We start from the raw sequence: 15,875 nt of genomic DNA, 5'->3' as shown, positions 1-15,875 counted from the left end.
TATTAGTACGAAGTCATCAACATTAATGCTTCGAAAATTCTTTTACCTAATTACATTTCAGATGAGTTTGAATTTTCTAGGAATTGATGTCTGTACTTGAAGTGAAATTAAAGAGTCAGAATGAAATGGAAATTTAGGATGGTTAAGTGACGAGTGAAAGTGTAAGAGATAAATTTCGATTTTGACGACATGATTTTGTCGAGAGCAAGCCAACGACAGCCTAAATTGAATAATCGTAATAGATAACAAATTGTAACAGAGAATTTAGAAACTTGTTCACCAGATCATAGAATACTTTCGTGATTCAGTTTGTAATTTTTTAAAAACTCGAAGCATAATCTCAATGCCCTGCATGTCTATAACGTTTTAACAAGACTCAGTTACTCAATTCGACTACGTTACAGTCGTTAGGTGCTCTTCACGATGCCAATGTGTAAAAGCTGTACGGCGAAAAATTAGGCAAGTTGCAGAATCACAGCACAAATCAGCATATAACTGTTTTATTGAATAAATATATAAAATAACATGTTTCGTTGTACTATTCAGAGTGACGCGCGATGAGCGGTCGAGCTCGAACCCAGCTTAAAAATCTGTAATCAATGTTGGCAGCTTGGTTCCGCCAGGTGAAGTGGCTGGACTGTCACTGCCGAGATTTTCCCGGGACCTAGCCGAGGCCTTGTTTTCTTCAACGTCCGAGAGAGGCAGACTGCCGAAACCGGAAGACCCGCTGCTCTGTGGTGGTGGACTGGTTGGCAGCGGAGGAACTTCCGGTTCCGCGACAACGTCCTCAAGCTTATACTGCTCTGACTTTATCGGACTCTCAGGGCTTCCAAGCTCCTTGCTCGGATCGTAGACGGGAATCTTGTCGAGATTTTCGCGGCTGAGATGACCTTGAAAGTTGTCCTGACTGGCCTGAATGCTCTGGATCTTGAAGTCCGGACTGAGGGGGGTCGTCGGCTCCTTGTCAAGGTCCAAAATCGGTATTCCGACCTCGTTGAAGTCCCCGGTGAGCCTGTAGGGCTCGCGTCTCGCCGCAAGCTCTGGAGTGATCTTCTTTGGTCGCTGCGGAGCCTTAGCCGAGTACTCAAAGCTGTCAGTCTTCGAAAAACCGTCGTCGTTGTCGCTCCTCGACTCGAACTCCCTGACTCTTTCTTGGACAGGGCTCAACGAGCTCACGTTCTGCATGGACCTACTCGGCCTCGACTTCCGTCGTTCCCTGTAGACACCGTCCTCCTCGTCGGACTCGATTGCCGGTTTGGGCGAATCCTGTGTCGGAAAGGATGCTATCCCGATGTTGTTCAGTACAGGGTCGAAGTCTCTGCTGATCACGTTCCTCCTGGTCCTCGGGCCCGCACTGCTTAGATCAATCTCGACGTCCGAGTCCAATTCCAATGGTCTGTAAGCGATTTCGGTGCTGCGTTTTCGCCCTACCGTGTGTGTCTCGTCATCCGTTGATGAGTCCAGCTCGTCTTCCGTTTCCGCTGCCGTTCGGGCCTCGGTTACGGCAGGCTCGGTACTCTTCGTCCTTATGTTGCCTGGACCCAAAGGTCCGAATTTCAGTGGAGTGCCCGTTTGCTTGGCTTCTTCCGTCACCGAAGGCTGGTTGACTCGTTCCTGAGGAACTGCCGTGACTGAATGCACAGTTGGCGTCACGGCAGTATCAACATTCCCAGGATTGTCGTCAGGGTTTTCATCTACGGTATCAACTGGTGATTGTGATAAATGATTGTGATGAATCAATCTCCAAGGGGTAACCGCTTCTAAAGTTTTGCTTGTACTTGACCTCAGAACTTGAAGAGTTCAAAAAAATTCATGACTGCATGACTTCAAGTGGCTTAAGTGCTTTCATGGGTTTACAACTACGAACTGTCAAGAGATATCAAGTGATTCTACGTAAATTCACGAGGCTTTACGTGATTTGAAATAACTTCAAATTGCTCCAATTAACTTTAAGGAACTTCAAGCGACTTAATAACTTTACGTCACTATACGTTACTTGAAGTGGCTTGATGACTTCAACTGATTTCAAGTGATCTCACAGGATTTTTATTCACGACGTACACCTGCCTTCAGGATTGGTTACACTCTCGCACACATCGTTACTTACCAGATTTTGCTGGCAGAGGTTCCACAACGCCTCCCAGTAACGGAGACGTTTGCACGCCCTGGAGCTCGGTGTCCTCGGGTAGATCAATTTCGGGGTATCCGTACAGCTTAAGATTCCTGCTGAAGTACCAGACGAGGAACTGGAATATGGCACCTATCGCAGCGATGGCCGCTGAGAGGTAGCAGATGTAGTCGGCAAGCTTGTCAGTGTCATACAAGCGGCAAACGATTTCGTCGGTACCCCAAAGCTTGCAAGTTCTCGCCACGATTCGTTCGTACAGCATCTTTCCAGGCATGTAAGCCAGCATGGCTATGTGGGCCATGTGGAAACCTACGGTCAACGCTTTGTCTTGCGGGTATATGGCCCTGAAGACTATGATCACGTTTCCCACCGCCGCCGTAGCGAGCAACGCCGTAATCAGAACCGAGCTCACCTAGTGACAGAGGTTCGAACAGTCGTTGATCATAGATTCGGAGGAGATGGCGGATGGATTCTTGATAACTGGTCTGTACTCACCTGATAAATTATCCAACCGATGTGACAACTCGTTGAGCCGCAGGGTCCGTCCACAGCATCGATGTTGCCCAAGCCCAGCATCTCCTCAACGCAGCTACAGTCGGTGTAGTACTTGGTGTTGTTGACGAACTCAACAGTCGTGCAGCCCGCGTGACACGGGCTGTAGAACGTGAATCTTCCTTGTTCGTCGCACACTGGGCGAAAGTCCGCGTCACGGGAACAGCGGCAATTTTTGTTGCAATATTTGAGGAGTATCAATCTGTAAATTGAGGAGTCTGCTGAATTGTTTCAGTGATAAATTTAATAACAGTATATGTTAATTGCGTAAGAAAAACAAAATTCATATTCACCGGCAGTATTTTTACAGAGCAGAATCTAAATATTTCGTATTTAAAAACCTTGTTCTAACCAGGCAATAGATTTTTAATTGGTGATTTCGTATTCGACGACTCGTCAACGAAGCAATAAAATCGAAAGTGGATAATTGTTTCTCTTACGTATCCCTGTAGGTTCCAACAATCGACGGCTTGTCGCATGTGGCAAACGCTAGAGCTAGAAAAATTGTTGCCGTTAAAGCCATGGCTATGACGGTGTATCCTGCCACATACGACGCTGCGGGCCTGAACTTTGCGATGATTAGACCAGCGATAATGACTAGCGAGCCCGCGATGATGGGTCTTGTGATATCTGAGGAGAATAATTGGAGATGATATCTTATTGCAGGGGAATGCTGAATGTCACCAATCAAACGGCATATCTTTTGGCAGTCATAAAAGTAGGTGTGCCTTAATTATTATTATCAAATTTGTTTGCTCATTTGACCGAATTGTCTCTTCGAAATGACTAGAGATCAAAGCGAGCTCACGTGCGACTAATCTGGACGTCCATGGGTCACCGAATCCAAGGTACATCCCCGTCGGCCTTGGGATGTAGTACCTTGACTCGAGAAAAATGCTTTCATTCGCCATGAAGTTGACCAATGCGGTTATGGCAAACGAGGCAGCCAGTGCATTGAATATTATTATTTTATTCTCAAACATCCTGAGCACTGATCGAAAAAATCCAGTACTGGCAAGTGCTTGGTTGTAGGATTTAAAGCTGCTGCGTCTGGACCCATTTGCACTGTCCAAGATGGAGGCTGCAGCCTGTTCTACAACCTAAAAAAACTCGTTTTGTACATTGGCATCGTTAGAATTTCATCGATTTTATGTTATATTTAATGTTTTTCATACACCGAGCTGTATTAAATGATATCAGGTACATGCGTTCACCTCTGAAGGTAACCTTCTCGGAAATATAGCAACGAAGAAAGCAGGAATTATTAAAAGAACTCCTAGGATCGGCCAGCCTAGCCACCATGCTCCAATTTGTTCCTGGTAAGTATCCACTCTGCTTAAGCTCTCGGAGTCTACCCTAAACACATTTATTGTCAGTTCAGTTTATAATTTACACCATCTGCCAGAGATCCTTTCGCTTGTTGAAGATAATCATCACCAACTTCTTTAAATTCAACATCGTACGTCATTAAATATACCGAACACTACCAACAGTGTACCAAAAGTGTTTGGATTTACTTTTAACTATTTTATAGCGTCAAGTCAAATTGCTCACATCAGGCATAACCAGGCCAACAAGCAGCCCAGCAAGACTCCGAAGCACGTGACAGAGAGAACAACTCCGATGTAGATAGCGACGTTCTTCTTCTTGGTGTTGTCGTCAATGTAAGATAGTGCAAGCGCGTAATACGCTACGCTCGCAATTCCAGAGATGATTTGCATGACGATCAGCAGACCAAGAATCACGTAACCCGTGTCGGTGCTGTCCATGGTCAACGACGCCGTCTCGGGGGAACAGAGCTCAGGACTGTCATCTGTCGACATATATATTCATTTTATAGACAGAGGAATTTCACGATCCTTAACAAGTTTCAAGCATTCGTAGTGTGACTCGATCAACGTGACTACAACTCCTGTCGATACTTTCGATGAGCTTCACTTTCACTGGCGTGAATATCGATTCTACCTGCACCCTTTCGTTTCTCTCAAACCTACCAGAATAGAGTGACATGTGGGTGACATTTGTCGACTCAGCTTCCACTTCGTCACTGCTCGCCAGGTGTGGAATGATCAGCGAAATATAGGCGACACCTTGCACCATTACCCAGCCCCCGGTCCATGCGGCTCTGTGGATTCTGTCGCCCCAATATGCGACGAGGAGGCCAACGAACACAGGGGTCAGGCATGAGAGAACAACAACCCATTCTGAAAGGGATAAAAGAGAGCCGTGGGTCACAAACAAGGGTCTTCTTCCACTGTCGAAGGAGGCATGAGAATGATGTTTCTTTGACTTACCGATGATGGTCGGATCGAACTGAAACTTCCTGGCAATAGTGTGACTCGTGATCAAGAAGTAGGCTTGAGCCGCAGCCTGGACTGTTCCGATGGTGCTAACGAGACCAACGAACAGACTTCGCGTGGCGAACCTGGCAAGTTTGGGGCAGGACATCTGTCCGCAACCACAGTCGATGGATTCATCTGGAATGGGATTGGCGGGTCCTGACAATCCCCCCTCGAGTTCCGACCTTACCACCCTCTGAGGTCCGATCGCCATTTCGATCCTTGTGAGAAACACTCTTCACTTCACTATTCGAGAGTTCATAACCGATCGAGCGTAATTCGTTATCAGATTGATCTGATGTGATGACGAATCATCCACACCTCGCGATGTGACTCGAGGCTGGTTGTTACAACTGCATGTATCGACTCACCGAGGTTCCCCACACACTTTAACGTTCGACGAAATACTTCAGGGTGAAAGGATAAGCGATACTCCGTAGTTCTTTTTTATCTCAGGCACGAATTCGCCCGTTTTTTTTCTCAAATTCGAGCATTTTTTTTTACCCCGGATGAAACGTCTGACGAGAGAATTAACCACGGAGGCACAATCTGGTCGCTGGAGCTTCTATAGGCGCGGTGATTCGAGTCCACGTGTTATCTTCGCGTAGATACGGCAACAGATATCTCGCTTGATAAAGTTGCGTGACACACACGCCTTGTCTTCTACTGGCGTATATGGGCCACGTCGAAAACCCGCGCAAGGATGCCCTCCAGTCTGAGGGCCCTTTGTTTCATTTCCAATTCAGGGCTCATTCTCGACGAGGTGAAAAGCAAACTCCTTGAAAATTCGAGGAGTCGGGCCGAACTTACGCCTCACAGTTGCAATTTGTTGACTCGTTGTAAAACATGCTCACCCAGAGCGTAGCTCATAGTGCGTAGAAATTAATCTTGATTCAAGTAGTTCGTATCAATGACTCATCGTTCGTTGACTATAGAATAAAAAAATTACTTTCAAGCGAATTTTACGCAATACGCAATTGCGGATGCTGCGATTGACTCAACAAAATTATCGTCACTCGTTCAAAGGTTTGAAGTTTTTTTTTTTTTTTTTTTTACAGCTTTGGAAATTTACTTGAGGTTAGTTATATCAACATAATATAAGAAAACTATAATAGTTGTACTATACATGTAATACAATAAGTCTTGAGCTGAGAATTGAATCTTTCAAAACACTCAAAACTAACAAAACTTTATACCATCCCAAAAAATGTTCGATCTCGTCTGTGATTGCGATAATTGTGAGAATTCACCTTTAGGATGTGGAAGAATTTTTCGATTCGATTTGGGAAGGAAAAACTCTGAACTCTAACCTGCAATTTTTATCCGTCTATCAATTACAGTGCTAAAGCCAGAAAGCAGAAATGACGAAAATGGAGTGTCTGAGTGTGTTATAATTTCGGAAATTTCGGAAGGTTCTGGAACTCGCGAGACGATACGGTAAAAGTCCACCGCAGTCGGCGTTCTAAGAAAATGACGGATGCCAATTAGCATATGAAAGCCTCTGAGAGGCAGAGGGCAGCTCGGGGCAGCACTTGGCAGGGCGATCACGTTTTTGAATATTAAGGGCGGGATTACACGCAGGGCTTAAGGCGCGAAATTTAGTCCGGCAGAACCTGGAAAAAATCACCCTTAATACCCCTCGATGCGCCCCGGTAGGCGGGGCGCCATCTTCCCAGAAATGTCTACCTCATTTGCATTCGTATTTGCACTTGTTCAAAGAAAATACGTTACCTTATCGGCTCTGAGTACCGATCGCCGACTAATTGCGCGAACTTTTATAGCAAGACATCGGAAGTTTGATGATCGTGAAGTTTGTCGTTTCTTTCGATATTCAAGTCAAACTTTCTCCGAAAATCATTAATTTTTTCCCTGTTGAGTTACTCAATTTTTATTCTCATTTATACGATTCTTCTAGTTAACGTATCAAAAACTATATTTCCGTTTTTGAAAACACCAATGTGGACAGTTTGTGAAAAAATATTTCGATACTTAGTTTAGATATTAGAGTTACATTCAAGTGTTATAGATTTGACGTTTTTCCAAGCGTGTTAATACAGTTTACGGTGTATAAATTTAAAAAGCATTTAGATGCTAATCGTTGAAAGAATAAGAAAATAATCGAAATCGGGAAACTAGTTTTTTTACTGATCGATTATCTGCAGGAAAATGTTTCTAATTAATTTCCGGACTCGGTAACAATTGACTCAATTCTCGCAATACAGGTGAAATTTCTTGTATGAAGATTTGAATTTCTGGATAAAAAAGAATTTTAATCTAATTACCTAGAGTAAAAAATCGTGTTTTTTTTCATAGTTTTGATTTGACAAAAAAATATCATCTCTGTAACTACTTACAGTAGTCTGAAACCCGTTTTCTTGAATTTCACGATCGAAATATCAACAATAAATGGTTACAAATCGGTGAATGAAATGCGGACCAAAAAAGTAAACTTTCGTCCTATTTATTTCACGGGAGAAAACAGGTGTATACACTACAGTATCACTCGGAACATTGACGAAGAAAGTGGGACCAACGTAAGTGAATATCATGTGCGAAAGTGTTAGTGACGGAAGGTGCATCGGGTTTGAGGAATACAATCTAAAAATCAAAACCGACGGCCATAATCCGTCGGTGTCCAATCAATTCTACGTCCTGATAATTTACCTTAGAACAAAGACCGAATACCTTCACAGAAAAAACAGAGAAAGCATTACTTGATTTCAATAAATAGTCTGTTTCATTGAAATGAAATTGAATGGCATCTAACAAAATTAAACGAGTCCATGCACTTATTAAACATATTAATTTACTCCATTGAGTGGTAAGCTAGCTTTGAAAAAGACTTCGTCTGATTGGTCAGATTTGTTGATGTATGTACTATACATTTATATTGTACACACATGTATCTATACTGTGTATTGTATACTGACATTGAGTAAACAGAATCCGACCTACACGTATGTATCCTAATACCGAGTGAGTGTGTGAGAACCAAGAGTGTTTATCTGTACAGAGTCGAGTTCAGTCGAAAACAAGATCGCAGGCAGAGCGCCACGAATGTCTGGTATTGTCCCAAATAATCAATTATTAACTCTTAATGTATTATAAGTTGACTCGAGTTCATTTATTAAATTCATCCAGAAAAGTTGCAAGTCAATTGGAACGACTTATTCTTGCACATTCTTTCCAAATTACAAGTGACCGGTTCCCTTGGACCAACTGACTGAATAAATACTGATATTTTGCCCCCGCATTAACTCTATAAAATTGTGGCTCTCAGGCAGTGGGGTGGCAAAATGCTTCGCCCCGCGTACGAGATATCAAAGTATTTGGATGCACCGTGGAAGGATGGGAAGGACTGGAATAGGACGTGAGGAGGGCGCAAGGAGGGACGGTCAGGTCGACGTTGGACGAGAGGAGAGCTTTCCATTAGCGGAGTGAGTGACCGGCGCGAAGCTTTTCTTTGATGTTAGCTAATTTGCTAATAACATCAGCGGCCAGTCCAGCCTCTAAATATTTGTATCGCCCACACATCGACTTGACCTCGAGTAATCAACCCGTAAGTTTATTTAATTATTTTACAATTAAGCTCTCCGACCGTCCGGGGGCCCGCTTGCAGTTTACTGCGCGCTATTTGCCAGCATCGCCCTGTCCTTTGGATGACGATAAATCGGTGGAAATTGTTGTATCGGAGTCGAGGCTACGAGCGAAATCTCGGTCAGTTGAACTGTCATAGCAGTGCAACAGCTGGAAGAAGTGTCAACTATTTTTTTGCAACAAAATATGCCAGCATCGTTTAATTTGTCTTTCTCCGCTCGAATCATTTCAAAATATCTGTAACAACTCCGAGTTCTGTTCAATTTGATGGTACAGTATTAACACAACAGTTTTCTGATTACTGGAAAGACTGGAACGAAGTTTTCTCATTATATTATTCCAACCGTTCAAAATATACTCATGGATACAATATAAAATGAATTTCTTCAACTCTAACGAGAAAACCTATCATATGTTACTATTCTTTTTGATCTCGGTGCAGCAATAAATTGATGATACGATCACATCCGATAGTTACCAATGCAAAATTTTTCTTTCAATTTCAACAAAATTCGAACCGTTATTGCAACGATAAAAATTTCATCGCGCAAGTGGAATCGATTGCAGATTCTCGATCACAACTGCCCTCGAGTTTCCACCGTAACGGGGTCGCGATGCAGCAGGCATGCAGAGGGCGTCGCGACGCTGGGGGAAATCTTAGCGAGGATTACATGGAATTAAGTCTGGGCGGTAGGGGCGGGGGGAGGGGGGGGAGGGGGGCGGGGGTCGCTCGTGCCCCCGTAACACTTAATTTTTCCCTCGATTTTTTAATCTCCCGGTAAATATCCGCCCCCCCCCCCCCCCGCCCCCTCTCTTCTCCCCCGCTCCTGCCCGGGACTACGGCGAGTATAGTCTGCCACTTCCCTTCCCATTTTCTTCTTCTTTTGCCTACCCCTCCTCGACTCGTCGCCGTCAAAGAAGAACCCATTTAAAAACCTCATCAATGCTTAAGCCTCCGTGCTCCTGGGTACGAACTAATCCCCCCCTATTTTACCGGCAACGGTAGCAGCGGTTGCTTTTAAAAGTAAGACCGCTTTTATTAGTAGATACAACACTTTTTATATATTATGTTCGTTTCTTTTTTTTTTTTTTTCTTCTTCTTTTCGTTTCCAAAAAGGTAGGAATACATCCCACCTCCATCTACATTTGCTACCGCCTACCTAATTGCCAATCTCATGCCCTCGGGGCGAGTATTCCAAGCCGAATGTCCTTTTCGTTGGCAACTCTGACTCGAACTTAATTAATGGACTAAAATCGTACCGGAGCCGCGAACAAATTGAAACGAATACAGCGAGTCGTGGAATTGCAATACGATTTCTCTTACGCGTAATTAATTAATTATAACACGGCTCTGACGAGATCGCGGTTGCCTGATGTTTTGAAACGAATATTTCTGTTAGATACAAATCAACCGAGATTTCGAAAATTCAGGGATTTCAAAGTAATAATTATTCCATTGATGCAATAGTTATCAATATTTGGAAAACTTCGAGACTCAAATTGAGTAAATCATTAGCTCTCCAATAACCCTGAGTTTTATCATCATAGAACGGAGAATAACGCTGAAATCATTTTAATGGCAGTCAGCTAATTACACAAATATAGATGTGTGCACTTGTTTACGGAGTACCAGAAATTTGATACAATCGCCCATAATGAGATTCAAATCTCGTAATTTATTCACACCCACAAAAGCTAAACAATATATCATATTCTCCAGTTAATTCACTGGAATCAATATTTTGTGATAAAATTTTATATTGCACGCATCAGGACACCTGGTAATGAGACAGATTATTGCAGAATAATAAGAATTCACTCGTCATATCTGAACAATCTTGATTTTATTGACGATTTACTCAAAGAAAACAACGAAAGGGTCATAAAAATATCTCTGTTAATTAAGAAAGTACAGAAATTAAATTAAGAGGTATGATGTTTATCCGCTAAATTTTAACGTCATGGAATTATTTCACCTACGAAATTTACGTGGTATAAAAAGATTTCATTCATCGAGTTACGATCGTGCCTATTTTCATTTATTTGTTCGAATTTCTGATAGTTTGATGCTGAAAATATACAATTTGCATTAGTCAGGTCGACTTTGCTTATCAGAAGTTGTAAATTTCTCGGTTTCCGATCGACGCATCGATCGCGATGCGTGTATCGTATACACGTTCGGCTGCAGGGTGGGCAGTTAAAATAACTGTTAATTATTTGAAGGGTGTTTGATTTACGGGGGATCCTCGAGTGGTGGACTAACAGTCATAATGGAATTAATCTACCTTCGGACGCGGCTGGTCGCGGAGTGGAAGGTCCGATTACCCAGCTCACACAGAATGAGCGCAAAACTATTCGGATGAATTTTGCGGGTTGTGAATAACTTAGAATTAAGTTACCATTCATGGATTTTCATGCACAATCCGAACTAGGATTTCAATTTTCCTTCCTTCTATCGAAAGGTGCAGTGTTGCCAAATATTTTTAGGTTTGTATTTTAATTACAGGCATTACAATGTTGAGCTAAAATTTGTAAAGAACACCTTTCGTGTAAATCGTTAAATGCGTATTCGCTTGCACTCGTTCGCAGTAAGCAAACTCCGTGAATCGAAAGTTGGGGATATAAAAGACGAGTTTTGAATGCGGAATCGAAGCGCGTATAAATGCCAGTTCGAAGCTCGAAAAATGACAGAATTTTTCTTCCAAAGTTCGGTTACTTAGCATGACAATGGTTCCCCTCTTGAAACCCCGAGGTCCCTATTTCACCACCCCATTGCGAGCCGAGGTTATGCCAGCGTTGCCACCTGCCCCTTCAATTCATCGCAAAGCACCGACGACCCCGGATTACAACTCTTTTATGAATCGGAGATCTTGATGAATTGTCTACGCTGTTTATATCGCTTTGTATATGAGGCGTTCCACGCCAAACTGACCTACGTCTTACCCTCACCATCGCCGATTTTATTTATTTCTAAGTATGGTGTGAAGTAAAGAAAAAAAATAAAAAATTATCCTTCGTTGAGTTTTAGATTTTTTGGACCACGGGTTTGATTTTTACCTCTTCTAAAAATGTGAAAGCCCAATTTTCTTATGAATAGCCCCAATCGATTGACTTCAAATTTTTCTCATAAATTCCTTGTTATAAAACGAAAATTCTGAGATCAAGATGGAAGTTAGAGAAGTGAGAAAGAAGAAATAAAATATAAATTTGTATTCAATTCGATTTTTATCATTTTTTAATTACTTATTTCGTTTCTAGCATCTAAATCAAGAGCTTAACCACTTCAATCTTGGTCTCAAAATTTTTGTTTTTCATCAATGAGTTCGTGAGAAAAATTTGATATCAATCGATCAGGGGTATTCATTTGAAAATTGGGTTTTCGTGTTTTTGGGATCAGTGAAAATCAAACCCGTGGTCCAAAAATTCTAAACCCTGGTAAAAAATGTGTTTTTTACACTCTGTACCATAGTAAAAAATAAAAAAAATTCGCCGATGGTGAGGGTCATACGGAGATCGGTTTGGTATGGAATGCCCCATATAAATTATACCTAATAACGCTCCGCTTTTTTTCAACACGGAGAAATTATACATCGCATCATGAACTACGATGTGATCAGTTTCTTAGTTTATACTCTGTCTAACTAATATTAATAGTGGAAGAGAAAATCTAGAATAGTAAAATAGTAATGTCTCGTGAAAAAATGACTGAATTCCATTAATTTTCAAAACTTGTCGTGCTTTGTATCGAAACAATTATCGCCTGCTTCAATTGAAAGGATTTCTGAGTGCTCATTTTTTACTAACACCACTTTGAAAGATTAATGATTCGAATGTTGCCTATTTGACTGGAACATTTTTAACAACATATAGCATATTCGGTTGCTTGGATACTGATTACTATAAAACCTGCTCAGAAGTTACCGTATAGTTTATCGGTTTCTGAAAACTATCAAATCATAGTATAAATGATATTGGCATAATTCATGTGGAGCGTAATTCATATGGACATATCTATTTATATCCCCGATCAATCGTTCGACAACTTTCTGCTCAAATGGATAAAAGTGAAGTAGCAAAACGGGTTGAAAGCATCGGCCAGACGTCAGCTACAAGCGCCGTATTTTTCCCGGCAAAAAAAAAAAAAAAAAAAAAAAATAGGAAGCACGATTTATTTGAATTTTCTTTGATATCGTCTTTTCCTCTTTTTCATTCCTTTTTTGCACACCACTAATTTTATTTCGCCTTGCAAATAAAACGGCATACATATGCTTATAAATATATTTGTGTATATTATACCTAGAGACACACACAAGCAAACGTAGACCGTAACAGTTTTGAAAATCAACACGATGCTCGCGAACGCAGATCAAAAGGAACGGTATCGATAATTGGTAGAAATCTTTCCCATCCCTCGAAGAACCGTCGAACCTCGTTTGAGGATTACACGTTCCCTGCACAACCGTGCGATGAAAAACATTTCATATTTATTTTGTCTCTTGGGCATCGAACGGAAGACGAAAAGAGAGAAAGACAGCCCCTTTCCTCGTACACGGCACCACCTATCTTTGCTCTACGCTTTACTTTTATTTATCTCTGAAAAAGCCTGAATACTCACCCCTGATATTGTAGATACCCGCGTCGTCGAAGACGCGATCTCTTTTGCATTGACTGTTCACAAAACGGGCATTGAATTTCTTTGCTCTTTTTAGCTCAATTCAAGCCGTCTTCCTTGCCGTTTGTGAGAAGAGAAATAAGCACCTAATGTGAGGGTGAAAAAAAAAAAAATAATCATCCAGCCGCAAATTATGAGGAGGTTCATTCGTAATATGCTTACTTATTATGTACCTTATAAATGCATCGCACAATTTTCTGACCCGGTTAAAACAAAGGATTATATCTTATACAATCGCTTTCTTAACACTCCAGTTACGATCATTATATTATTCCAATTAAAATATCCCATTAATCACGAATTGCCAACGCCGTTTTCCAACCAAACGAATCTCGAATCAGGTCAGATTACATAACTATGTACAATAACACCGACTTTAAGCGACCCTTGTGAAAATTGTATAATTATTCGTTGTTTTTCATGATCGTGAACGTAAAATTTACGGAAAAATTACTAGAGTCGAGGAATTGTTTGTAATCAATAGAAAACCTGTTATTTCTTAATTTTTCTTTCATTCTTGAACAAAACAAAAACCAAAACCAAATTTAAAAAAAAAACAGTGCTTACGATGAAAAAAAAGTGTGCAAGTAAATCAATTATCTTGCACGCAATAGCTAATCGGTTACAAGGTGCGTTTGAAAATACAACGCAGTGAGTAACGTAATTATTTCGTCGACTACCGAATACTGGAAACGTACCCTGAAATGAATTTAAAATGTATTAATTAACAATCAACAAAAATTTGTTACTCGCATTGTTTCGAATTTTTTTTTTTTGTACAGATTGAATACGTCGGATGACTTTGTTCAATAAATATCTTAATAAGACGGTTTGCGACGAAGATGACATATTTTTGTACCTATTTGCAATGTCAGAAATGAAGAAATGACTGAATCGATTACGGCTGATGTGTAATCGGAGTTGGTGCAATGACAAGTAAACGTCATAGGGGCAAAAAACAAAGTACACAAAACAAAAGGGGAAATAAAAAATGAAGAAAAGTAAAAGATGGGGTTAACTCGAAATTGTTTTGTTAAATGACCCGCGAGTAACAATCCAGGGTCCTTAAGCCCCGCGGCTCATTCCATTCTACTTCTCTTCGCTCCCGTCTTAATTCTTAGCTTTATTCTCTCTAAGACTCTCTCTTAATTTCTTATTTCTCCGTCCCTCTCCGCGCCCCATTACCCCTGACCCGTAGAACCTACCCCGCCGCGCCCAACCCTTCGCCCGGCCTTCGCCGGTTCTCCATCGCAATTTATACGCGAAGCCAGGAGGCTACTGAATGCCAGGCTTACGATGCAGACAATGCTTCGCTTTCAGACCTCGGCTCCGAGAATCTTCTTTCGTATTACCAAGACTTAATTCTTTAAACGTGTCTCGGAACGCACCCGCATCCCCTCGACCCGACCCTCGTGGTTCAAATTTTTCGACAGCCCCTAATCGATACCAACCCGCCTTACGCTAGAAACCCTGTGATCTGTTTCTCAATGCCTAATTTATAGTGTCGACTGCACAATTTATAAAGTACTTCCGCATAAATTTATGCAATTCAGGATACATTTTACCAATCGACATTCGGTACAATGTATCCTCAGTTTCCTGCGTGCAGGCTGATATCGGTCGGATGCACCCTGAATTGCATAAATGAACGCGGATTTATCCGGCGTTGAATTGCGTACATGACATTTTCACGAAATAACCTGGTATAGAATGCAATGGCTTAGGGAAGAAATGTTTTTCATCTTCACTGAACTGCATGCTGAAATGCGAAAGACGTGGTAAGCACAGACAATCAGCAAAAGAAGTCACCAGAACAATTGCAATCAACCAAACTGCCTCAAAACTGGAAAAAAAAGCACCACGGACCACAACACCACGTGGATTGGAAGCTCTCGAACTGACCAGCCGATAAACGGTGGTCAGCCAGAAGGGCGGCAATAATCAGGCACCCGAAGGGTCGCAGCTCAGCAGGTGAGTCCCTCTAATTGGGAAAGTTGCGGCAACACGGTTACACTGTGCTGATTCTAGAATCCGTCTTACTCGGATGAAATTTCGAAAGACCGTTGGATGCACAGTGGCCGTCGTAATGACCACTCTGAGGCGAACTAACGGTAAGCCAGCTTCTGGGTAACCAAGCTTCGACGGTTCTGTCTGGACTTTGAGAGCCGGTAGGGTCCAAGACTTCCATCGATGCAGGACTAACAAGATAGAACAGGAGACCTGACTTATGCCTATACATCCTTTCATCTTCGGCATTCGATGTTCACTCGGAGTCGCCATTTGCGGGTAAGAGATCGATGATGATTCCAACTTTCCATCTACAAACGGTCATAAAACTATCAAGTCGACTGCAATCATCAAATAAATCGAACGCTACTTTTTTCCTGAGCACGAAAGTTCCGGTTCATCACGAGTGAATGTGCTTTTACAAAGAAATCGCATTCAGCTGCGATTCGGTAAGGCAAGTTTGAAAAAGTGGTGACAACAGTGCAGGAATTACAAACGGATAAGCGATTCGGTATTTACGCCGACTCGAATGGCGTACTCGGAGGTATTGAGGAAAATTTATAAGATGCATACGGACTAC

The 15,875-nt window shown here is 41.9% G+C and overlaps 2 protein-coding genes across 3 annotated transcripts in view; one reads left to right on the top strand and one right to left on the bottom strand.

The window, feature by feature from the left end:
* Positions 1-330: 330 nt before the first annotated feature.
* Positions 331-5,609, bottom strand: LOC124303349 (solute carrier organic anion transporter family member 2A1-like). 2 transcript variants are annotated; one of them, XM_046760440.1, is made up of 9 exons: positions 4,975-5,609; positions 4,675-4,884; positions 4,235-4,493; positions 3,895-4,036; positions 3,489-3,780; positions 3,121-3,310; positions 2,624-2,882; positions 2,108-2,540; positions 331-1,706 (listed from the first exon to the last, which is right to left on the bottom strand). In XM_046760440.1, the coding sequence occupies exons 1-9, from the start codon at positions 5,231-5,233 to the stop codon at positions 583-585; spliced, it is 3,168 nt and encodes a 1,055-aa protein (XP_046616396.1). In that variant the 5' UTR covers positions 5,234-5,609; the 3' UTR covers positions 331-582. The 2 variants fall into 2 exon arrangements, with proteins under 2 accessions (XP_046616396.1, XP_046616397.1); XM_046760441.1 differs by having other exon boundaries at positions 331-1,694.
* Positions 5,610-8,051: 2,442 nt separating this feature from the next.
* LOC124302586 (homeobox protein dve-1) overlaps positions 8,052-15,875 on the top strand; it is a 78,723-nt gene continuing 70,899 nt past the window's right edge. Inside the window, exons 1-2 of the mRNA XM_046758893.1 lie at positions 8,052-8,083; positions 8,300-8,578. Coding sequence (XP_046614849.1) covers positions 8,486-8,578 — 93 coding nt within the window. The 5' untranslated portion in view covers positions 8,052-8,083; positions 8,300-8,485. The remainder of the gene's footprint in view (positions 8,084-8,299; positions 8,579-15,875) is intronic.

This window comes from Neodiprion virginianus, chromosome 4, assembly GCF_021901495.1.
Source record: "Neodiprion virginianus isolate iyNeoVirg1 chromosome 4, iyNeoVirg1.1, whole genome shotgun sequence".
Classification (NCBI taxonomy): Eukaryota; Metazoa; Arthropoda; class Insecta; order Hymenoptera; family Diprionidae; genus Neodiprion; species Neodiprion virginianus.
This window is presented reverse-complemented; position numbering and strand designations above follow the sequence as displayed.

What these genes read in the sequence shown, in the direction of transcription:
- LOC124303349 (XM_046760440.1), bottom strand. Translation starts at nt 5,233, where the DNA reads ATGGCGATCGGACCTCAGAGGGTGGTAAGGTCGGAACTCGAGGGGGGA. An exon ending in GTTCGATCCGACCATCATCG is followed by an intron (nt 4,885 to 4,974) that starts GTAAGTCAAAGA and finishes TATCCCTTTCAG; the next exon opens with AATGGGTTGTTGTTCTCTCA. An exon ending in CCACATGTCACTCTATTCTG is followed by an intron (nt 4,494 to 4,674) that starts GTAGGTTTGAGA and finishes ATATGTCGACAG; the next exon opens with ATGACAGTCCTGAGCTCTGT.